This window comes from Pteronotus mesoamericanus, unplaced genomic scaffold (assembly GCF_021234165.1).
Source record: "Pteronotus mesoamericanus isolate MK-2021 breed Mesoamerican mustached bat unplaced genomic scaffold, CSHL_Meso_final contig_173, whole genome shotgun sequence".
Lineage (NCBI taxonomy): Eukaryota > Metazoa > Chordata > Mammalia > Chiroptera > Mormoopidae > Pteronotus > Pteronotus mesoamericanus.
This window is the reverse complement of record NW_026555072.1, coordinates 777,023-802,231: the sequence shown is the minus strand read 5'-3', so window position 1 is coordinate 802,231 and position 25,209 is coordinate 777,023. Positions and strand designations below refer to the sequence as shown.

At 37.9% G+C, this 25,209-nt stretch overlaps 1 protein-coding gene across 1 annotated transcript in view; it reads right to left on the bottom strand.

Annotated features, from left to right (window-relative positions):
* DGKK (diacylglycerol kinase kappa) overlaps positions 1–25,209 on the bottom strand; it is a 159,911-nt gene that overhangs the window by 53,977 nt on the left and 80,725 nt on the right. The window contains exon 9 of the mRNA XM_054566361.1: positions 24,771–24,896. Coding sequence (XP_054422336.1) covers positions 24,771–24,896 — 126 coding nt within the window. The remainder of the gene's footprint in view (positions 1–24,770; positions 24,897–25,209) is intronic.

The window sequence follows — 25,209 nt, the reverse complement described above, 5'->3', positions numbered from 1 at the left end:
AGGCCAGGCTCAGGAGTCTCCTGCTGGACACATATCCACAGGACAAGGCTAAAAGCTCTGGAAGGGCCCTTTCTACCGGACACTATGGGCTACACTGTTCCTCAGGCTCTGATCCACTGAAACCAGAAGAGCAGAGAGATTAGAGAGAAGGGCAGAAAGAGGTGCTCAGGACCCTGCCCAGCCTCTGCACCTAGACAGAGCTGCTATCTGTGCCAAGCAGGAAAGAGCTGCCGCTTTTTCACAAATTAGGTCTTCACAGGAAACAGAGAGCTACTTCACCAGAAACCATACATTACTGAAAGAATCTGGGACAGACCAAGTTGGGTTGTGAGGGTGAAGGGACGCTCCAACCATCTTCCCTGAGAACTAAACAGTGCCTTTCAGGGTGATCCAGGGTTCCCATCATCAGGAATGTACCAGAGGCCCACCCTGGAGACAGGTGGAGAAGTACTGGCAGTTATCTCAGGTCATTAAATGAACCACTCCTGGGCCCTGGGATGATGGAAAGTGGGCAGGGCAGAACAGTGGGGACCAGCCAAATCTGAAGGAGACAGCCACAGACTGTGGATCACTTGTAGTCTCAAACAGCCTGCCTAGGGCCAGTCTAGGACACCATCTGACATTGCCAGGGGCAGATTCAGAAAAACAGTGGTAAATACTGGATTCTACAGAGACGAATTACACCACAGTCTACTTCATGATTGGTGTTATTTTCTTTCCTGCATAGCTTTTTAACATTCATTTCTTCTCTCTCAAGTTTGTGCCGATGAGGTCACTAGTTTCTATATTATAGTTTATTTCAAATACTATATTTTGTTCCTCTTTTATTCTATTTTACCTTCTTCCTCCCTCTTATTTTTGTTTTAAATTTTATTTGCTCTCTGGCTATAACTGGTTTCTATTCTGCACTTTTACTATTTCTCCCCACTCCAGCCTCTAAAAACCATCTTTCTTGTCATTAGTCATTTCACATTCTTTTACCTGTTCTTAAAATATCCTTGTTCTCTCTGCCTTTATCAATCTTCATTCATTGGTTGTTGATATGGTGGTTGTTGTTGCACTTCTTCAATTTTATTCCTAGATAGTCACTATTTTGGTATTTCAAATCTCAAATTTTACCATTCCCCACTCTTACTCCACTTTGCCTTCCTCCTGACCTTTCTTTTTTTTCATTTAAATTTTTTTCCCCCATTTTAGCCTGGTTTTCATTCCTCACTCTTAGTCCTTCTTCTCCCTCTGTCCTCTCAGAATCACTTTTCTTTCCTCTAGACACCTCATACACTTTTTTCCTTTCTTTTTTCTTTTTTATTCCCATTCCATAGGTATTAATATTTGTTCATTTGCTGTTGATATTGCTGTGCTAGATCTTTTTCTCCAATATGGTTCCTAATATTTTCACTTGTTAAAATTTATTTAAACTGCATACTATACTCTTCCTTTTTCTTACTCCATATTGCCTTCTTCCCCCTTTTTTTAAAATTACAATGTAAATTAAATTTTCTTTCTTTCTTCACTTTGTTTCTATTCCTTACTCTTATTATTTCTCTTCCCTCTACCCTATCAGAATAATTTTTTTCTGTTAATCATTTCATATTCATTTTTCCTTCCTTATAATACTCTTAATCTCTTTACACCTTTATTAATATTTACTCATTTGCTGTTAACAGTGTGGTTGTGAGTGCAAGTTATTACTAAGAGTATGGGTTTTATTTCCTGGGTTGTTTTGTTTTGCTCTGGCAGCAACTGTACAACAGCATACAAGATGTGGTGGGCAGTGTGACTCTCAGACCATCAGCCAGAGGGAAGAACCCACCAAAGTGTGACCCAACAACCAAAACTGAATTACAATAAAAGAGCCCACATTAACAGCATAAAGAGCATGCCAAGAGCATCCAGCTCAGGAGATAAAGGAGACTGCACCACTGAGCCCCACAGGTCTAAAAACAGAAGGTTACACCATGAAGTCAGGGAGTCAAAGCAGGTCAATCTAAGAAGCAAAAACAAACATGAAGGGTCACCTAAAATGGAGAGACAAAGAAACAACCTCCACTTGAAATGAAAGGAGGAATCCCCAGAAAGAGTGCTAAAGGATGTTGAGGCAAGCAATCTTTCAGACATTGAGTTCAAAATAATGGTTATAAGGATGTTCAAGGAGCTAAGTGAACTACAAGGAACCCTATGAAAGCTACAAGGAACCTACTGGGAAATACAACAGCATGAAAAAGGACATAGAAACTATCTATAGGACCCAGGAGAAAACAAGGAATACAATATATGAAATGAAGAATACGCTAGAAAGAACTAAAAGAAAGCTAGATAAAGCATAGGATCAATTCAGTGAGCTGGAAAACAAGGAAGAAAAAACTCCCAGACAAGGCAACAAAATGAAAAAAACTCAAAAAGAATGAAAATAGTTTAAGGAAGCTAGAGGATAGCATGAAACATAATACTATTGGTATCATAAGGATGCCTGAAGGAGAAAAGGAGCAAGGGATAGAAAACCTGTTTGAAAAAGTAATAACAGAAAACTTCCCTAACTTGATGAGGGAAAAAGTCACACAAGTCCAGGAAGCACAGAGGGTCCCAATCAAGGCTAATCCAAAAAGGCCCACTTCAAGACACATCATAATTAAAATGGCTAAATTTAAAGACAGAGTCAATCTTAAAGGCAGCAAGGGAGAAATAGGTAGTAACATACAAGGGAGCCCTGATAAGGCTAGCAACTGACTTCTCAACAGAAACACTACAAGTCAGAGTGGAATGGCAAAACACATTCCAAGTAATGAAAAACAAAGGCCTGCAACTAAGACTGCTCTACCCAGCAAGGCTCTCAATGAAAAAGGAAGGTGAAATAAGGTGTTTCCCAGACAAAACACACACACACACACACAAAGAAAACAAAAACAAAAAAACAAACTAAAAGAACACATCTCCACCAAATCAGCAATGCAAGAGATGCTAAAGGGACTGCTTTAATAAGATAAGGAAAAAGAGAGAGAAAGAGAGGAACACAGAAACAAAGGGAAAAATGGCAATGAATAAGTACCTATCAATAACCTTAACTTTAAATACATTAAATGCTCTAATAAAAAAACATAGGGTAGCTGAATGGATAAGAAAACATGACCTGCACATATGCTGTTTATAAGAGACCCACCTCAGAAAAAAAGACCTACACAGACTAAAAGTAAAGGGTTGGAAAAAAATATTCCAAGCAAATGGACTGGAAAAAGAAAAAGCTGGGGTAGCAATACTTATATCAGACAAAATAGACTTCAAAACTAAAATGATAAAAAGAGACAAAGAAGGTCACTACATAATACTTATGGAAATAGTCCATCAGGAAGATATAACCCTTATAAATATATGTGTATCCAAGAAAGGAGTACCTAAATATATAAGGAAAATCTTGGAGGACTTCAAGAAAGATATCGACAGCAACACACTCATTGTAGGGGATTTTAACACCCTGTTGTCAATGATGGACATACCTTTCAAGCAAAGAATCATCAAGGATATTGGGGCACTGAACAAAACTATAGATCAAATGGACTTAATTGATATATACAGAAACTTCCAACCCAAAGAAGCAAAATATACATTCTATTCAAATGTACAGGGAACATTTTCAAAGATAAACCACATGGTAGGACAGAAAATAAACCTCAAAAATTCAAGAAAATTGAAATGATATCAAGCATCTTCTCGATCGCAATCACTTGAAATTAGACACTAACCTCAAGGAAAAACTAAAAAACTTGCAAATACATGGGGACTGAATAACATATTATTAAATAATGAATGGGGTAACAATGACATCAAGGAAGACATAAAAAAGTATCTGGAAACAAATAAAAATGAACGCACAACCCAAACCCTATGGGACACAGTGAAGGCAGTCCTGAGAGGGAAGTTCAGAGCAATACAGGCCTACCTAAAAAAGATAGGAAAATCTCAAATAAATAACCTAACCCTACATGTACAAGAACTAGAGGAATAACAACATATCCCAGAGTGAGTAGAAAGAAGGAAATAATCAAGATCAGAGCAGAATTAAATGACATAGAGACTAAAAAAACAATCCAAAGGATTAGTAAATCTAGGAGCTGGTTCTTTGAAGAGATAAACAAAATTGACAAGCCCCTAACTAGATGCATCAAGAAAAAAAGAGAGAGTATACAGATAAATAAAATCAGAAATGAAAGAGAAGTAACAACTGATACCACAGAAATACAAAGGATTGTAAGAAATTACTATGAACAACTATATACCAAGAAATTAGACAATCTGGGTGAAATGGACAAATTTCTAGCAATGTACAAGCTTCTAAAACAGAATTCAGAAGAAGCAGAAAGCCTGAATAGACCTATAATAACTAGTGAAATTGAAACAGTAATCAAAAATCTCCTGGCATGGAAAGCTCTGGACCAGATGGCTTCACAGGCAAATTTTACCAAGCATTTAAAGATGAACTAACTCCTTTCCTCAAACTATTCAAAAAAAATTCAAGAAGAGGGAGACTCCTAGACTCTTTTTATGAGGTCAGTATTATCCTAATTCCAAAACCAGATAAAGACGCAACAAAGAAAGAAAACTACAGGATAACATCTCTGATGAACATAGATGCTAAAATCCTCAACAGAATATAGGTAATCAGATCCAACAATATATTAAAAAGCTCATACACCATGATCAGGGAGGATTCACCCCAGGGATGCAAGGATGGTACAATATCCACATATCCACAAGTCAATAAATGTAATATACCACATAAACAAATTAAAAATCCCATGATCATATCAATAGATGCTGAAAAAGTATTTGATAAAATTCAGCACCCATTTACAATAAAAATGCTCAGCAAAGTGGGAATAGAGGGAGCAAACTTCAACATAATAGAGGCCATATATGAGAAACCTATAGCTAATGTCATATTCAATGAGCAAAAACTAAAAGCTTTCCCCATAAGATCAGGAACAAGACAAGGGTGTTTGCTTTCACCACTTTTATTCAACATAGTATTGGAAGCTCTGGCGACAGTAATGAGACAAGAAAAGAATAAAAGGCATCTAAATAGGAAAGCAGGAAGTAAAATGATCATTATTTGCAGATGGCATGATAGTGTATATAGAAAACCCTATATTCTCTGTAAAAAAAACTACTGAACCTAATAAGTGAATTTGGCAAAATAGCAGGATACAAAGTCAATATTCAAAAATTGATGGCATTTTTGTATACCAGCAATGAAATATCTGAAATGGAAACTAGGAGGAAAATCCCATTTATTACAGCAACAGGAAAAATAAAATAACCATGAAGAAGCTTAACCAAGGAGGTAAATGACGTGTACTCAGAAAACTACAGAACACTGAAGAAAGAAATGAAAGAAGATACAAATAAATGGAAGCATATACCATGTTCATGGATTGGAAGAATTAATATCATTGAAATGTGCATACTATCCTAAGCAATCTATAGATTCTATGCAATCCTTATTAAAATACCAATGGCATATTTCACAGACCTAGAACAAATATTTCAAAAATTAAATGGCACCCAAAACACCCCAAATAGCCTCAGCAATTTTGAAAAATAAGAACAAAGTAGGAGGAATTGCAATACCTGATATCAAACTATACTACAAGGCCACTGTAATCAAAACAGTCTGGTACTGGCATAAAAACAGATACATAGATCAATGGAACAGAATAGAGAGGCCAGAAATAAGCCTATGTCTCTATGGTCAATTAATATTTGACAGGGGGAAGGAGCATAGAATGGAGTAAAGATAGCCTCTTCAATAAATGGTACTGGGAGATCTGGACATACATGTAAAAAAATGAAATTCGACCACCAACTTGCATCATACACCAAAATGAACTCAAAATGGATAAAATACTTAAATATAAGTGGTGACACCATAAAAATCCTAGAGAACAGCATAGGCAGCACAATTTCAGATATACAATGTAGCAATATTTTTGCCTGCATATCTCCTTGGACAAGGGAAATAAAGGAAAAAATAAACAAATGGGACTACATCAAATTAAAAAGCTTCTGCACAGCTAAAGAAACCATCATCAAAATGAAAAGGGAACCCACCATATGGGAAAACATTTTTGCCAATGATACATCAGACAAGGGTATAATCTCCAAAATATAAAGAACTCAGACGACTCTACACCAGGAAAACAATCCAATTAAAAAATGGGCAAAGGACCTGAATAGACACTTCTTCAAGGAGAACATATAGATGTCCCATAGGCATATGAAAGGATGTTCAACATCACTAGCCATCAGAGAGATGCAAATTAAAACCACAATGAGATACCACCTTACACCAGTCAAAATGGCCATCATAAATAAATCAACAAACAAGTGCTGATAAGGATGTGGAGAAAAAGGAACCTTAGTGCACTATTGGTGGGAGTGCAGACTGATGCAGCCATTCTGGAAAACAGTATGGAATTTACTCAAAAAACTAAAGATGGAACTGCCTTTTGACCCAGCAATTCCACTGCTGTGATTATACCCTAAGAATCCTGAAACACCAATTCAAAACAATCTATGCACCCCTATGTTCATAGCAGGAATACTTACAATAGCTAGGTGCTGGATGCAACCTAAGTGCCCATCAGTAAATGACTGGATCAAAAAAACTGTGGAACATTTACACAATGGAACACAGCAGAAAAAAGGTACTCCTAGCTTTGGTGACAGCATGGATGGAAGTGGATACTAATATGCTAAGTGAAATAAGCCAGGCAGTGAAAGATAAATACCATATGACCTCACCTATAAGAGGAACCTAATGAACAAAACAAACAAAAAGCAAAATTAAGCCAGAGGCATTGAAAGAAGGAATAGACTGACAGCTATCACAGGGGAGGGGGGAAGAGTACAAGGGTGGAAAGAAGGAGTTAGTCAAGGAAAATGCATGAATGACCCATGGACATGGACAAACTGGGTAGGTATTGACTGTGGGAGCTGGGTGGGAGTTTGGGCTGGACAGAGGAGAGCGAAGAGGGGAAAATTGGGACAACTATTATAGAACAACTATAAAATGTTTAATTAGAAAAAGAATACTATGAACAATTATATGCTAACAAAATGTAGAACATCAAAGAAATGGTAAATTTCTTGGAAATGTATAACCTACCAAGACAATGATAATAAAATAGAAAATCTGAAAATAGTAATTACTAGTAAAGTGATGTAAAAATCAGTAATGAAAAACCTCCCAACAAACAAAAGGACCAGAGGGCTTCACCGGTAAATTCTGCTAAAGTTTCAAGAAGACTTATTACCAATGCTCTCAAAATCTTCCAATAAATAGAAGTCCTTTCCAAACCTCTGAGAGGCCAGCATTACCCTGCTACCAAAAGCAGATATGGACACTACAAGATAATAAAGTTACAGAACAACATCCCTGATGAACATAGATTAAAAATCCTCAACCAAATATGAGGAAACCAAACTCAGCAATATATTTAAAGAAAGAATTATACACTATGTTCAAGTGAGACTTAGTTCAGGGATGCAAGGATGGTTCAACATCTTCAAATCAATCAGTGTGGTATACCACATTTATCAAATTAAGGATAAAAAATTGTTCAATAGATGCAGAAAAATCATGTGACAAAATTCAACATCAATTTATGATTAAAAAGGAACAACAAACCTCTCAACAAAGTGGATACAGAGGGAACATACCTCAACATAAAAAGGCCATATATGACAAGCCCACAGCTAACATAACATCATACAGAATGGTGAAAAGCTGAAAGCTTTTCCAGTAAGATTAGAGCAAGACAAAGATGTCCATCATCACAAGTTTTATTCAATATATTATTGGAAATGTAGGCCAGAGCAATCAGGCAAGAAAAAGAAATAAAAAGTATCCAATTTGGAAAGGAAAAAATAAAACAGTCACTATTTCCAGATGATATTTTTATATGCATATAAAACTCTAAAGATTCTACCAAAAATGCTATTGCCCTTTTTCCTTTGCCATACAGGGGTGAGCAAAAGTAGGTTTACAGTTGTGAGTACACAAAACACAGAGTTTATTCTTGTATTATTATTTATTCTTGTATTATATATTTTTCCATACAAACAACTGTAAAACTACTTTTGCCTACCTCTGTGTAATACCTACTCATCCTGTCTTCAGTTTGGCATCAGTCCTGCTGTCTGTGGCCAAACTGGAAAAGCATTTGGTTGGAAAAATGAAATTGTTTTAATAACAAAATTACCACTGATATGGAAAAAAATGGAATATTTGAGAAACTCTCACAGCTCCCAGCACTTAGGTCTTTACGTTTTCTGCTCACATCAACAACAGTACTGTCCCCCTTGCCTTCAGCTTTCAAAAAACAAAAACAAAAATGGTTAGAACTAGTAAACAAATTCATAAGGTTGCAAGGTACACAAATTTATATACAAAACTTGATTTCATTTTAATACACTAACAATGAAGTATTAGAAAGCAAAATTAAGAAAACAACCTCATTTACAATTTCACCACGAAGAATATGTAACTTGAAATTAACTTAACCAAGAAGGTGAAAGACCTGTACAGTGAGACCTGCACACTGAAGACTATAAAATATTGATGAAAGAAATTGAAGGCACAAATAAATGGAGAAATACTACATGCTCATAGACTGGAAGAATTAATATTGTAATAATGTCCACATTACCCAAAGCAATCTACAGATTCAATACAAACTCTATCAAAATTATAATGACGTTTTTAATAGAAAGAGAACAAATAATCCTAAAATTTGTATGGAACCACAAAAGATTCCAAATAGCCAAAGCAATTGAGAGAAAAAAGAACAAACCCGGAAGCATCATTCTCCCTGATTTCAAGGTGTATTACAAAGCGATAGTAATCAAAAGAGTTGGTAATGGTATAAAAAAAGACATATAAATCAATAGAAAATGGAGGGCCCAGGAAGAACCCCACACATATTTTGTGAATTAATTTGCAACAGATGAGCCAAGAAGATACAATTGGATAAAGACAATCTCTTCAATAAATTGTGCTGGGAAAACTGGACAGCTACATATAAAAGAATGAAACTGGATTGTAGCTTATACCAGGCACAAAAATTAAGTCAAGATGGATTAATGAATTAAATACAAGACCTGAAACCATAAAAGCCATAGAAGAAAACAGAAGTAGTAAACTCCTATGACATTGCTCTCAGCAGTATTTTAAGGGGATGTAACTCCAAAAGAAATGAAAATAGCAAATACAAAAAAATGGGACTGCATCAAACTAAAATGATTCTGCACAGCAAAAGAAATTATCAATAAAGTGAAAAATGAAAAGGCAACCTACTGAATAGGATAAAACATTTGCTATTTCTATATCTGATAAGGGGTTAACATCCAAAATATATAAGGAACTTATGCAGCTCAATAACAAAAACCAAACAACCCAATTTAAATATTGGGAGAGGATCTGAATAGACTTTTTTTTTCCAAAAAAGACATATGAATGGCCAACAAGCATATGAAAATATGGTCAACATCACTAATATCAGTGAAATGCAAATCAAAACCACAATAAGATAGCACCTCACCCTATCAGAATGGATGTTATCAAAAGAACAGAAAAAAGTGTTGGAAAGGATACAGAGAAAAGGGAACCCTGGCAAACTGTTGCATGAAAGTAATTTTCCTCAGCCACTAATAAGAACACTGTGGATGTGCCTCAAAAAAATAAAAATGTAACTACCATAGAAACAAGTATATCTGAAGATAATGAAAATACTAATTTAAAAAGATGTATGTAACCCTATGTTCATTGCAGCATTTTTTACAATAGCCAAGATATGAAAATAGCCTAAATGACTGACTGGTGTAGCTCAGTCGGTTGGATATCATCCTGTAAAGCAAAAAGTAACTAGTTTGATTCCTGAACAGGACACATGTCTGGGTTGTGGGCTCAGTTCCCAGACAAGCGTGTACAACAGGCAACTGATCAATGTTTCTCTCTAACATTTTTATCTTCCTCTATTTTTTCTCTCCTTTCCCCTCTCTAAAAATAAATAAATGATTTTTAAAAATGATGTTTAAGCGATTCCCCTGCTGGGACTATACCCTGAGAACATCAAAACGCCAATACAAAAGAACCTATGCACCCCAATGTTCATAGCAGCACAATTTACAATAGCCAAGTCTTGGAAGCAACCTAAATGCCCATCAGTAGATGACTGGATCAAAAAATTATGGTACATATACACAATGGAATACTACGCAGCAGAAAGAAAAAAAGAAGTACTAAACTTTGCGACAGCATGGATGGAACTGGAGAGCATCATGCTAAGCGAAATAAGCCAGGGGGTGAAAGACAAATACCATAGGATCTCACCTATAAGCGGAACCTAACCAACAATGCAAAGAAGCAAGGAAAATATGACCAGCAACACTGAAAGGAAAAGAAATCAACAGAGACAAGAGGGAAGGGGGGCAGGGAAAGGGAAGGGAAGGGGAAAGTCAAGGAACATATAGCAAGGACTCATGGACAAAACCAAAGGGGAAGAGCTGAGGGAGGGAAGGTGGGAGGGGGCAAGGGAAAGAGGTGGGGAGAAGGCAGAGACAAATGTATTTAAAAAGTAAATAAATTAATAAAAAAATAACCTAAATGTTTATTAATGGATAAATGGATAAAAAGGTGATACACAAACACACACACACACACACACACACACACACACAGATACAATGGAATACCATGCAGCTGTAAAAAGAATGATATCTTGCCATTTATGATAACATGGTTGGACCTCAAGGGCATTATGCTAAGTGATATAACTCAGACAGAGAAAGACAAATAACATACAATTTTACATACATGTAGAATATTTTAAATAAAAGAACCAAAAACAACAATGAAAACTCATAGATACAGAGAACACATTGATGATAACAAGAGAGGAGGGGGACTGGCGTTGGGTGAAATAGGAGAAATGGATCAAGTTGTACAAACTTTCAGATATAAAAAGTGATGGAGATATAATGCAAAGCATAGTGGCTATAGTTAATATTGCAAATTTGAAAGTTGCAAAGAAAATTAATCCTAAAATTTCTCACCAGAAGAAAAGAAAATTTTGTGACTGCATGATGACAGATGGTGACTAGACTTAATGTGAATACTTTGTGGTGTATACCAATGTCAAATAATTATGTTGTACCCCCAAAAGTAATATATGTTGTATGCAAATTATATTTCCATGAGATAAAGGGGACAAGAGTGGGCATCCTTTCCTTGTTTCTAATCTAAGAGGAGAAAGCTTTAAGCTTTTCACTGTTGAGTAAGATGTTAGCTGTGGGCTTGTCATATATGGCCTTTGTTATGTTGAAGTATGCTCTCTCTATATCCACTTTGTTGAGAGTTTTCTTTTTAATTATAAATGGATGTTGAATTTTGTCAAATGCTTTTTTCTGCATATATTGACATGATCATACAATTTTAATCTTTCATTTTGTTAATATGTGTATAACACATTGATTTGCACATGTTGAACCATCCTTGCATCCCTGAAATAAAACTCACTTGAACATGGTGTATGATTCTTTTAATGTATTGTTGAATTCAGTTTCTTAATATTTTGTTTAGGATTTTTTTCATCTATATTAATCAAGGATATTGTCCTGTATCTTTATTACCTTGTGGTGTCCACATGTGCTTTTGGTAGCGGGGTAATGCTGGCCTCTCAGAATGATTTGGGAAGTGTTCATCTTCTATTTATTGGAAGATTTTGAGAGGGTTGGTAATAAATCTTTGACAGTTTGACAGATTTACAAGTGAAGCCATTTAGTCCTAGATTTTGTTTGTTGGGAGGTTTTTGATCACTGATTTAGTCACTTTACTAGTAATTGCTATTTTCAGATTGCCTCTTTTATGATTGTCTTGGTAGGTTGTACATTTCCAGGAATTTAACCACTTATTTGATGTTTTAAACTTTGTTAGCATAAAATTATTAATAGTATTCTTTTATGATTTTTTTGCATTTTTCAGGTATCAGTTGTAAGTTTTTCTTTTCTTTTTTTACTTTTTTATTGAATTTATTGGAGTTACATTGGTTAATGAAATTATATACATTTCAGTTAAACAATTTTATAATATGTAATCTGTATATTGTATTGCGTGCCAAACACCCTAAGGTTCCTTCTATCACCATTTATCCACTCTTTACCCTATTCTACCTCCCTGTGCCCCCTTTCCCTCTGGTAATCACCATGTTGTTGTCTGTGTCTATGATTTTATTTTTTGCTTAATCCCTTCAATTTTTTCAAAACACACCCACATCTCACTCCCCTCCAATGGATGTCAGTGTGTTTTCTATTTATGAATGTTTCTATTTTGTTTGCTAGTTTATTTTGTTCATTAGATTCCACATGAGTGAAATCGTATGGTGCTTGTCTTTCTCTGACTGGCTTATTTCAGTTAGCATAATACTCTCCAGGTCAATCCATGCTGTTGTAAATGATAAGATGTCCTTCTTCTTTCAGTCAAGTAGTATCCCATTCCGTAAATGTACCATAGCTGTTTTTATCCACTCATCTGCTGATGGACACTTGGGCTACTTCTAAATTTTGGCTGTTGTAAATAACACTGCAATGAACATAAGGGTGTATACATTATTTTGAATTAATGTTTCATGTCATTTTCTATTTTATTAATTTGAGCTCTCTGTTTTATTCTTTGTACAGCTAAAGGTTTATCAAATTTGTTTATCTTTTCAAAATCTAGTCCTTAGTTTCTTTCATTTTTTCTATTGTCCTTTTAGACTGTATTTCATTTATTTCTGCTCTGATTATTGTAATATTCTTCCCTTTACTAACTTTGGGCTTCATTTTTTTCTAGTTCCCTAAGGTGTAAAGTTAGGTCATTTATTGCAATTTTATTGTTTCTTGCTGTAGGCATTTGTCTCTACAACATTTCCTCTTAGAACTGCTTTTGTTGCATCTCATGAGTTTAGATATGCTGTATTTCCATTTTCGTTTTTCTAAAAGTATTTTTTGAAGAAATATGGAGGAAAGATGGCGGAGGAGAGAATGGGGGTCACGCTGATCTCCTTCAACCAGGACCAAACTGGAATTGTGACTAAATAGGGGAGAAATCACCTGGAAAACAATGGAACTATAGCGGGAGAGGAGCCTTGGAGCTGCGGAGAGACAGTGAATTCAACTCTCACACATCCCAATGGGTGAGAAGTGTGGTGGAGGCTCGAGAGGGTGGGCTGGGTGCCCACAGGCACTAGCACCAGAGGAAAATTGAAATGGCCAGTTAGCTCCCCTCAAAAGAACTGGGTCTGAATCATAAACAGGGACCTCTAAACTACAGCAGCTAAAACTAGGAAAACACACAGACAAAACGCAACCCCAAAAAGCTTAGGGGCACTCTCTGCCAGAGACAGGTGGCTGGGGATGCAAAAAGACATTTAAAGGGCCAACGCAAAAATTGCAGTGGCAGCCACCCTCCTTGATCTCTGGGTAGAAGCGGCAGCTGGGTGGCCTGGTGCCTGGGAAAAGATTGGTGAGGAAAACTTTGTGAAGAGAACTGAGACGGTGGCCTGCGGAGCCCAGGTAATAACGCACCTCCCACTCTGCAGCTACCATCTCGCTGAGGCATAATGGAATCAATTAACCTGCCTTTTGTGCGCACCGCACACAGCTTGTGCGCCTGTGAGCTGGGGGACTAAGTGCAGACTGGCTGGGAGAGCCTTGAGGAGAGACTGGAGATGGAGGCATTGGGGAAAGAATGGGAGGAGGAACTGGGGAGTCCCAATTCCCTCCCCATTCTGTAGTCTTCATTGTGGCTAGGCAGGGCACGCTCGAAAGAGGGAGAAGCAGGGCCGCACGAACCAGACTGCCCGCCATTGCAACTCAGTCGGCACAGGGGGTGGATCCTTGGCCGAAGGAGTCACAGAACTGCCCAGAGACCCCTGAGGAGAGACTGGAAAAGGAGGCGTTGGGGAAAGAACAGGAGGAGGAACCTGGGAGTCCCAACTCCTTCTCCTTTCCCTAGTCTCCATTGTGCAGGAAAAGGACACACCCCCAAAGAGCCAAAAGCTGAAAAGCACACAATAGAGAGCCCAAAACCACCCAGTACAGGCGCGCACACTTGTGCCGAGTGGCCGGGGAGGGTCGGCGAGTGTGTGTGTGGACCCGGGCGGCCTGGTGAGGGCTCACAGGGGCTGGCAAGGCCTCCCACAGGTTGGCACCGATGGGGCCTGCAAGGGAGTGCACAGATCAGTGATGGCAGGTGTAAATTGACCAGCGCAGGCCACGAGTGCAGAGCAGGCCGCAGAAATAGTGGATCATGGGCAAAAGGGGTCACAGAGATGCCCAGAGTCCCTGAAGAAGAGACTGGAGACAGGATTAACTGGAGAGTCCAGGAGCTGACTTCCTCACATTTCTGTAGTCTTCATTTGGCGAGGGCAGGCAATGCATCCAAAGAGCCAAAAGCAGGGAAAGCACACAATAGAAGACCCTAAACAGACCAGTGCCGGGGTGCCCGCCGGCCTGGGGGGCCAGACGAGTATGCGAGGTCATGAAGAAGCTCCCTGGGCTGGGGCAAACACGCGCGAGCCCAGGAGGGCGGGGAATCCTGCCAGGCCAGGGAGCATGATCAAGAGGCCGGCATGAGAGTGCAGAGCGATACACAGAAATAGTGGATCCCTGGCCTAAGCGTTCACACAGCTGCCCAAAGCTGGAGTCAGAAACAGACAATAGACTCCTGGAGGGCTCAAACAAACGTCCCAAGGCCATATAGGGTCAACAACAGACATCATAAGAGGCAGGCCCAGAAAAAAAAGTAAAGGAATAAACAAACAAACAAACAAATAAATAACAAAAAGCTCCACCGCTACCATAGAAGTTTAATCCACAAAGTCAGGAAATCTAGATGGCCCAATTGAAGCAAAAGCGAAAATAAATAAATAAATAAATAAATAAATAAATAAATAAATAAATTACTTAACAGACTCTCACAAAAATGGGAAGAAAAAGAAGTTCCCCTCAAATGAGTGGAAAAGGGGACTCCCCACATAGAGAGCTAAATGAAATAGAGGCAAGGGAACTATCAGATGTGGAATTCAAAACAATGGCTCTAAGGAAGCTCAATGAGCTCAGCCAGCTCAAAGAGAACTATGAGAAACTGCAGAGAAACTATCAGGATCTTACAGCAAACTATATCAGCCTGGAAAAGGACATAGAAACTATCAAGAAGACATAAGAGGATATGAAGAATACCATTTCTGAATTGAAGAACACAGTAGATGGAATCCAAAGGAGGCTGGATGAAGCCAAGGATCAAAAAAGTGAGAGGGAGGATAAGGCAGAAAAAAGCTCTCAGAAAGAACAAGAAATGGAAAAAAGACTCAAAAGGAATTAAGAGGCATTTAGGGAAATGCAGGACAACCTGAAACACAATAATATCTGTATAATAGGGATACCAGAAGGAGAAGAAGAGGAGGAAGGGATAGAGAACCTCCTCAAAAAAGTAATGATGGAAAATTTTCCCAATTTGAGGAGAGAAAGGCTCTCATGGATCCAGGAGGCACAGAGGACCCCACTCAAGAGGGACTCAAGGAGGTCCACTCCAAACACATCATCATTAAAATGGCAACTATCAAAGACAAGGAGAGAATCCTCAAGGCAGTTAGGGAGAAGGAGAAAGTAACATACAAGGGGGCCCCGATACAGCTACAAGCTGATTCTCAACAGAAACACTGCAAGCCAGAAGGAAATGGCAAGAAATATTCCAAGTCATGAAAAGCAAGGGCCTACAACCAAGGATGCTCTACCCAGCTAGGCTCTCCATTAAAATAGAAGGGGAAATACGGAGTTTCCAAGACAAAAGAAGGCTAAAAGAATACAACTCTACCAAACCAGCACTCCAAGATATGCTAAGGGGACTGGTTTAAGAAGATGAAGGAAAAGAGTGAGAAAGAGAAAAACACAGGTACAAAGAGAAAAAATGAATACGTTTCTATCAGTAATAACTCTGATGTAGATGGACTAAATGCCCCAATCCAAAGACACAGGGTAGCTGAATGGATAAGAAAACATGACCTACACATATGCTGCTTAAAAGAGACCCACCTCAGAGCAAGAAACCTACACACATTGAAAGTAAAGGGATGGAAAAAAATATTCCAATAAAATGGGCATGAGAAAAAGGCCGGTGTTGCCATACTTGTATCAGACAAAGTAGATTTCAAAACAAAGGCCATAAAGAGAGATCCAGAGGGGCACTTTATAATACTAAAAGGAAGAATCTATCAAGAAGACATAAACATTGTACACTTATATAGTCCTAATACAAGAGCTCCCAAGTATATAAGGATATTGTTGGATGACTTCTGAAAAGATATAGACAGCAACACACTGATAGTAGGGGATTTCAACACTCCATTGTCAAAAATGGACAGATCTTCCAACCAAAACATTAATAAAGGTATTGTGGCGCTGAATGATGCACTGAATCAAATAGACTTAACTGACATATATAGAACCTTACATCCCAAAGAAGAAAAATACACATTCTTTTCAAATGCTCATGGAAGATTTTCAAAGATAGACCACATGATAGGACACAAAGCAAACCTCAGCATGTTCAGGAATATTGAAATAATACCAAACTTTTTCTCGGACCACAAGGGCTTGAAACTGGAAATCAACCTCAAAGACAAACTTAAAAAACTTGCAAACTCATGGAGACTGAACAGTAGCCTATTAAACAATGAATGGGTCAATAATGAAATAAGAGAAGATATCAAGAAGTTTCTGGAAACAAATGAAAATGAACATACAACAGCCCAAAACCTATGGGACACAGCAAGGGCAGTCCTGAGAGGGAAGTTCATAGCAATACAGGCTTACCTAAAAAAGATAGAAACATTTCAAATAAGAGACCTAACACTACAACTTCAAGAACCAGAGAAACAAGAACAAATAAATCCCTGATCAAGTAGAAGGAAGGGAATAGTCAAGAATAGAGAAGAACTGAATGACATAGAGATGAAAAGAACAATTCAAAGTATCAACCAATCCAGAAGCTGGCTCTTCGAAAAGATAAATAAAAGTGACAAGCCTTTAAGAAGACTCATCAAGACAAAAAAGGAGAATACCCAAATTAATAATATCAGAAACGAAAGAGGAGAAATAACAACTGACACCAGAGAAATACAAAGGATTCTCAGAAACTACTACGAACAATTATATGCCAAGAAATTTGAAAATCGTGATGAAATGGACAAATATTTAGAAAAGTATAATCTTCCAACACTGAAGGAGGAAGAAACAGAAAGCTTGACCAGACCGATAACAGCTGGGGAAATTGAAGCAGTAATCAAAAAACTCTAGGCACACAAAAGCCCTGGAGCAGATGGATTCCCAGGAGAATTTTACAAAACATTTAAGGAAGAGCTAACCCCTGTCCTTCTCAGGCTATTCCAAAAAACCCAAGAGGAGGGAAGACTCCCAAAGTCTCTTTATGAGGCCAGCATAACCCTAATCCCAAAACTAGATAAAAACCCTACAAAGAAAGAAAACTACAGGCCAATTTCGCTGATGAACATAGATGCTAAAATCCTCAACACAATATTGGCAAACGGCATCGAGCAATACATTAATAAGATTATCCACCACGATCAAGTGGGATTCATCCCAGGGATGCCAGGATGGTTCAATATAGGCAATTCAATAAACCTAATACATCACATAAATAAAAGAAAAGACAAAAACCACATGATCATCTCGATAGATGCAGAAAAAACATTCGATAAGGTACAGCACCCATTTATGATCAAAACACTCAGCAAAATGGGAATAAATGGGGCATTCCTCAACGTAATAAAGGCCATATATGAAAAACCTACAGCCAACATCATACTCAACGGGCAAAAACTGAAAGCTTTCCCACTAAGATCGGGAACATGACAAGGATGTCCGCTCTCACCGCTTCTTTTCAACATCGTATTGGAAGTCCTAGCCACAGTGGTTAGACAAGAGAAAGAGATAAAAGGCATCCAAATAGGGAAGGAGGAAGTAAAACTATCATTGTTTGCAGATGACATGATAGTGTACATAGAGAACCCTGTAGACTCTACCAAAACACTCCTCAACCTAATAAGTGAATTTGGCGAAACAGCAGGTTACAAAGTCAATATTCAGAAATCAAAGGCATTTTTGTACACCAGCAATGAAATAGAAGAAGAAGAAATCAGAAAAAAAATACCATTTGATATAGCAAGAAGAAAAATAAAGTACCTAGGAATAAATTTAACCAAAGAGGTAATCAAACACTGGACATCAAACTATACTGCAAAGTTACTATACTCAAAACAATCTAGTACTGGCACAAGAACAGATCCATAGACCAGTGGAACAGAATAGAAAGCCCAGAAATAAGCCCAGGTCTCTATGGGCATCTAATGTTTGATGAAGGGGGCAGAAGCATAAAATGGAGCAATAATAGCCTCTTCAACAAATGCTGTTGGGAGAGCTGGACGGCTACATGCAAAAAATTGAAATTGGATCATCAGCTGACACCATACACAAAAGTAAACTCAAGATGGATAAAAGACTTAAATATAAGTCAGAACACCATCAAAGTCCTCGAGGAGAACATTGGCAGGAAACTCTCAGAGATCCCACGCAGCAATTTTTTCACTGCTATTTCTCCGAAGGCAAGGGATATAAAGGAAAGAATAAACAAGTGGGACCTCATCAAAATAAGAAGCTTCTGCATGGTTAAAGAAAACATCAGCAAAATGAAAAGGGAGCCAACCCTATGGGAAAATATATTTGCTAATGATACATCAGATAGAGGTTTGATCTCCAAAATATATAAAGAACTCACTCGACTCCACTCCAAGAAGACAAACGATCCAATCAAAAAATGGGCAAAGGACCTGGGCAGACGCATTTCCAAGGAGGAGATACAGAGGGCCCAGAGGCATTTGAAAGGATGCTCAGCATCACTAGCCATCAGAGAAATGCAGATCAAAACCACCATGAGGTACCACCTCACACCAGTCAGAATGGCCATCATAAACAGATCAAGAAACAACAGGTGCTGGCGAGGCTGTGGAGAAAAGGGAACACTAGTCCACTGTTGGTAGGAATGCAGACGGGTGCAGGCATTGAGGAAACAATGTGGAATTTCCTCAAAAAGCTGAAAATGGAACTGCCTTTTGATCCAGTGATTCCCCTCCTGGGACTATACCTTAAAAATCCGAAAATGCCAATTCAAAAGAACCTATGCACCCCAATGTTCATAGCAGCACAATTTACAATAGCCAAGTGTTGGAAGCAACCTAAATGTCCATCAGTAGATGACTGGATCAAAAAATTATGGTACATTTACACAATGGAATACTACGCAGCAGAAAGAAAAAAAGAACTACTACACTTCGCGACAGCATGGATGGAACTCGAGAGCATTATACTAAGCGAAATAAGCCAGGGGGTGAAAGACAAATACCATATGATTTCACCTTTACCTGTAACCTAACCAGCAATACAGATGCAACAACAAAGATTCAAGGAAATTAAGACTAACAACACTGAACGGAAAAGAAACCAACAGAGACCAGAGGGAAAGGGGAGCGGGGGAAAAGGAAGGGAAGAGGCAAGTCAAGGAACATATAGCAAGGACTCATGGACAAAACCAAACAGGAAGGATTGAGGGAGGGAGCGACCAGCAAGGGAAAGTGGTGGGGGTTAGGCAGAGACAAATGTATTTGAAAAAGTAAATAAATTAATTTAAAAACATAAAAGTATTTTTTGGATTTCTTTTTTTATTTCTTAGTTGACCCATTAGTTGTTCAATAGTATGTTATTTTATCACCATGTATTTGTAAATTTTCTAATTTTTTTTTCCTTTCATTGATTTCTAGTTTCATACCATTGTGGTGGGAAAAGATGCTTGATATGTCTTCAGTCTTTTAAAATATATTAAGTCTTGCTTGTTGCTTAACTTATGGTGTTTTCTGGAGAATGTTATATGAGCACTTGAGAAAAATGTATATTCTGTTCCTTTTGGAAGAAGTGTTCTGTAAATACCTAACTCTAACTCTTTTAATGTGTCATTTAAGGCTGATACTTTCTTATTGACTTTCTGTCTGGCTGATCTATCCATTGATGACTGTGAGGTGTTAAATTCCCCTACTAATATTGTAATGTAGTATTATTACATTTCTCCCTTTGTTTCTATTAATATCTCCTTTACACATTTAGGTGTTCCTATGTTGTGTGCATATATTACAAATATGTATATTTTAGGAATAATATTTACAAATAATACATCCTTTTGGTTGATTTTTCCTTCATTATTTTGTAATGACATTCTTTGTCTCTTATTTTATCTTTGTTTTAAAGTCTACTTTGTCTGATGGAAGTATAGCTATTCCAGCTTTCTTTTGGTTTCCATTGCATGAAATATTTTTTCCATGTGTTTATTTTCAGTCTATGAGTGTCTTTACATCTGAGATGAGTTTCTTATAGGTAGTAAATAGGCGGGTCTTTTTTTCCCATTCAGCCACTGTATCTCTTTTGATTGGATAACTTAGTCCATTTTCTGAAGTAATTATTGATAAGTGTGTACTTATTTCCATCTTGTTAATTGTTTTCTGGCTGTTTTGTAGCTCCTCTATTCCTTTCTTCCTGTCTTGCTATTATCCTTTGCGATCTGATGATTTTCCGTGGTGGCAGCTTAGATTCATTTTTAAAAAATATTTTGTGTATGTATTATAGGTTTTTGCTTAGTGGTTATTATGAGGTTTACATGTAATAACTTTTATTTATAACAGGCTATTTTAACTTGATAACAACTTAAGTTTGGATGCATTGTAAAGCTTAGTATTTTTATTCTATTCCTGCAACATTTTATGTTTTCAATTCCACAATTTACATCTTTTTACCACATTTATCTCTTGACAAATTATTGTAGTTATAGTTATTTTTACTACTTTTGTCTTTTAACCTTTATGGTAGCTTTATAAGTGATTAATTCATCTTTATAACATTAGATTTCTCTGAATTTTACTCTGTATTTATCTTTACCAGTGATATTTATAGTTTTATGTCTTCCTGTTAGTAATTAGCACCCTTTTGTTTCAGCTCAAAGAAGTCCCTTTAACATTTCTTGTAAGGCTCATCTAGTGGTAATGAATTCCTTTAGCTTTTGCTTGTCTGCAATTCTGAAGGGCAGCTTTGCTTGGTAGAGTATTCCTGGTTGGAAGGGGTTTACCCCCACCTCAGCACTTTGAATATGTTGTGCCACTCCCTTCTGGCTTGCAAAATTTCTGTCAAAAATGTAAAATGTGCTGATAATCTTGTGCGGGTTCCCCTTGTATGTAAGAAGTTGTTTCTCTCTTGCCTAGGAGTCTCCTTGTCTTTAATTTTTGACATTTTAATTATAATGTGTCTTTTTGTGGATCCCTTTGGATTAATCTTATTTAGGACTCTGTGATGTTCAGCTGTTCTTTCTTCAAATAAATTTTCTGTTCCTTTTTCTCACTCTCATCCTTCTGGGACTGCCATAATGCAAGTGCTATTATGCTTGATGTTCCATAAGTCTCTTAAGCTATCTTCACTTGAAAAAAAAGCTTTTCTTTTTGTTGCTATGATTAGGTGAGTTTCTTTGCAATGTATTTGGAAGAGAAGTTCACTGTTCAGTCCACTGATCTCTTCTGTCCCTTGTTAAACCCCTCTAGTGTATTTTTTTCAGTTTGTTTATTCTTCAGGTCTGTGACTTCGATTTGGTACTTTATTATATTTTCTTTCTCCTTGCTGAAGTTCTCACTGCGTTCTTCCATTCTTTTTCCTGGCTCATTAAACATCCTTATGACTGTTATTTAGTACTTTTTATAATGTAAATCACTTACCTCTATTAAATTAAGTACTTTTAATGAAGTTTTTATCTTGTTCTTTTATTGGGAATATGTTCCTTTTCTTTCTTCATTTTCCTGGAAGTTCTGTGCTGGTTTCTCTGCAATAGGTAAAACAGTTACCTCTCCCAGTTTTGAGGGAGTGGCTTGTTTAGGGGATGAAACTTGTCATTCAACCCTACTCTAGTTCTTTGTTGTCTCTCAAATTTTTGTGATAGTCCAAGCAGCCTGTTTTATTTTTAGTGGATCCCAGTATTTGAGGGTGTCCCAAGACCTGCCATTGTTCCAAAGGGGAAGATCTCCATTAGATACAAGCTGATTAGAAGCCAGACCCTCAGGCAGGAGCTTTTAAAGTATGCAAATACATATAGTCTTAGGGTACTGAAGGTATATATCCCACTAACCACCAGAGATGGATGACCTAGAAGTGTCCCTTTTGTAGTAGTTGCAAAAATTGGGGCACCAGATGATTGTACAAGCTCCTTTCCAGGACATACCAGTGACCTGGAGCAAGCCAGAGGAAGAGTACAAAGATTTGCATCCACCGGCCTCTTTCGTTGGAGAACATCTTTGTAGACACCTAGATGTGTGCCAGACCGGAAGCTTGTTCTTCAGGCTGAAGCTTCAGTACAAGCAAATAGGCCTCTTTCACAGAAAAGCTGCAGTGTGTTTTCAGTCTGCTCTGCATTGTGCCTTTGGGGTGTTCACTATCCAAGAACTTTCTCTCCGTTTGTTACTGTTCCATGGGACCCAGAAATGTAAGCCCTGCTGACCAATGGAACTAGGCAATTATGGGTTGTCCTCTTTGAAGAAGCCAAAAAAGTATACTAAACATAAAATCTAGGGCACCAGGCATGTATAAAATCTCCCCTTCAGGAGATATTGGTGTTCTGGAGAATGGTAAAAGGAGAGCACGAAGATAGCACCTGCCCTTGAAGGTCTCTGAAATGAATTACAGTTGGCCCTTAGATATATGTTTAATTATAAGCCTGCTCCTCAAGTTGCAGCTATGAAGATAAGCTAATAGGTGTCTTTCATAGAAATACTGGACTTTTTCGGCTACTTTTTCTTGCTGTGTCCTGTCGGGGTTGGTGGTGGTGGTGGTGATGGTAGAAGAACTGTTTCTTTCTTGGTTCCTGTGGGACTTGCAAGCATTAGTCCTGGTGGCCACCAGAGACAGGTAATCAAGGGACAGCCACTGGGTGGCTGCTGCAAAAACTAGGGCACCAGGTGTCTGTAAAAGCTCTCCTCTGAAAGACATTTGTTCTCTGGAGCATGTCAGAGGGAGAGTGGGAAGATGGTATCTACCCTCCATGGTCTCTAGAAAGGATTACTCTTGACTCTTAGATGTGTGTTTAATTATAAACCTGCCCAGTCAGGCTGCAGCTAAGAAGATAAGTTAATAGGCCTCTTTTTACAGAAAGACTGGACTTCTCAGATGGTCATCTTTTATTGTACCCTGAGGGTAAGAGCCAGTTAAGAGCTGTTTATCCATTGGTTCGAGTTCTATGGCACTCATGAGCAACGGGCCTTACTAACCATCATATCCAGGTTATCTAGAGATGTCTCCCGGGGGCAGCCACAAAAATCAAGGCATCCAATGGGGATAAAAACCCTTCTTGGAGATACTGGTGAGCTGGATCAAAGCAGAGGGAGAGCACAAAGATGGCAGCCAAATACTGGAGTGAGGCAGAGGAAACTAGAATCTTCTAAGAAGAAGCTTATACTTTAGTTTCTCTTTGTCTAGAAGCATCTAAAAGACTAGAAAATATATCTCTGTTTTGCTTGTTAGTTCAGTTTGTTCATTAGCTAGTGCGGCGGGGTGGGGGGATGTTAGGAGGTTGAGGAATTGAGCAAAAAGGAAAAAGGACTCATGGATGTGGACAACAGTGTGGTGATTGCTAGGGGGTGGGGGTAGAAGGGGACTAAATGGTAAAGGAAAAATACAATCAAGATTAAATAAAAAAATAAAAGACAAGAAAGTTTAGATCAAGCTTTCTCAATGTTGGTACTATTGATATTTTGGGTCACATAGCTCTTTGTGCTGCCCTGTGAATTAGAAATGTAGCAGAATCCCAGGCCTCTACTCATTAGAAGCCTGTAGCACACCCTCTTCCCCTGAGTTGTAACAATAAAAAATGTCTCCAAGATCTTATTATATGTCCCTGGGATGGGGAGCAAAATTGCCCCCAGTTGAGCATCACTAGTTTAGAGGCATGGTAGTGTTGTAGTTAAGACCATGGTTTTTACAGAATTGTGTATGAATCAAGACTCTTTTGCTTATTAGCTGCATGACCTTGAGCAAATCACTTCACATTTATGAACTTCACTTTCCTCATCTGTGTATGAGGACAATGAGTCCTTGCTTAGGGTTATTGTAAGGATTAAATGAGATCACATATATAAAGCACTCAATAGATAGTGGCAATAATAATGTATTAATATTATTAACCATTGACAGTTAACAAAGATTACAAGTTTCTATGAAAGGTAGATGAGAAAGGGAGAAAGTTTCTTAAAGGTAGATGCAGAAGTAATTCTTTTAAATTGCTCATACTTTCATAAGATAATTCAGCTCTTCCCTAGTAGCCTAGTAGCCAAAAGCTTTTTCCTTTTGCTAGTAGACCTTACTAATTAAGAACCATCAAAGATAAGAGTCTTAAATCTTTCTTTGAGACTCCATAGCCAGATCTGGACAGCCAGGATACTGAGCTTTATACTATGGAATCCACATAATCTGTTTGGATGTTACAGTCTCTGAGAGTTCTATTTATGTGTAAGCACAGTCAAGCTTCAGTCCATCCCTTCTCTACAAGTCAAGTTCTGCAAGAATCAAGATGAGAAGGGTCTTACCGTAGAATTACACCAGAGACATCGGAAGTCTTGAAGTCTTTGGTTACTGCCACAATTCTCATGACATACTGCACACTGAGAACTAGCAGATATATTTCCTTCTACCCATTGATGAGGCATAGTTTTCTGAAGAATAAAGAGACAAAAAGTACAAATTAGAGATACAGGGAGAGGAAGCATTAGTGGGAATGAGTATACTACCCCATGAAGGACATTAGGTAACCCCAAAGAAGTTCTTCCTGCTCTGCCCTCCCCACTCAAATGTTAGTGTCAATGACAAGTAGGAATATGGATTTTAATTCTTCTAGATTAGCTGGATCATGAGCCCTGGGGAAGCAAGCTACTTGAGTTGTCTAAAGATGAGAAGAAGTCTTTCTTTCCCTATGTGCCCAGACTGAAGAGGAGGTATAAAAGGGTGACTGACAGAAAATGGCTGCTA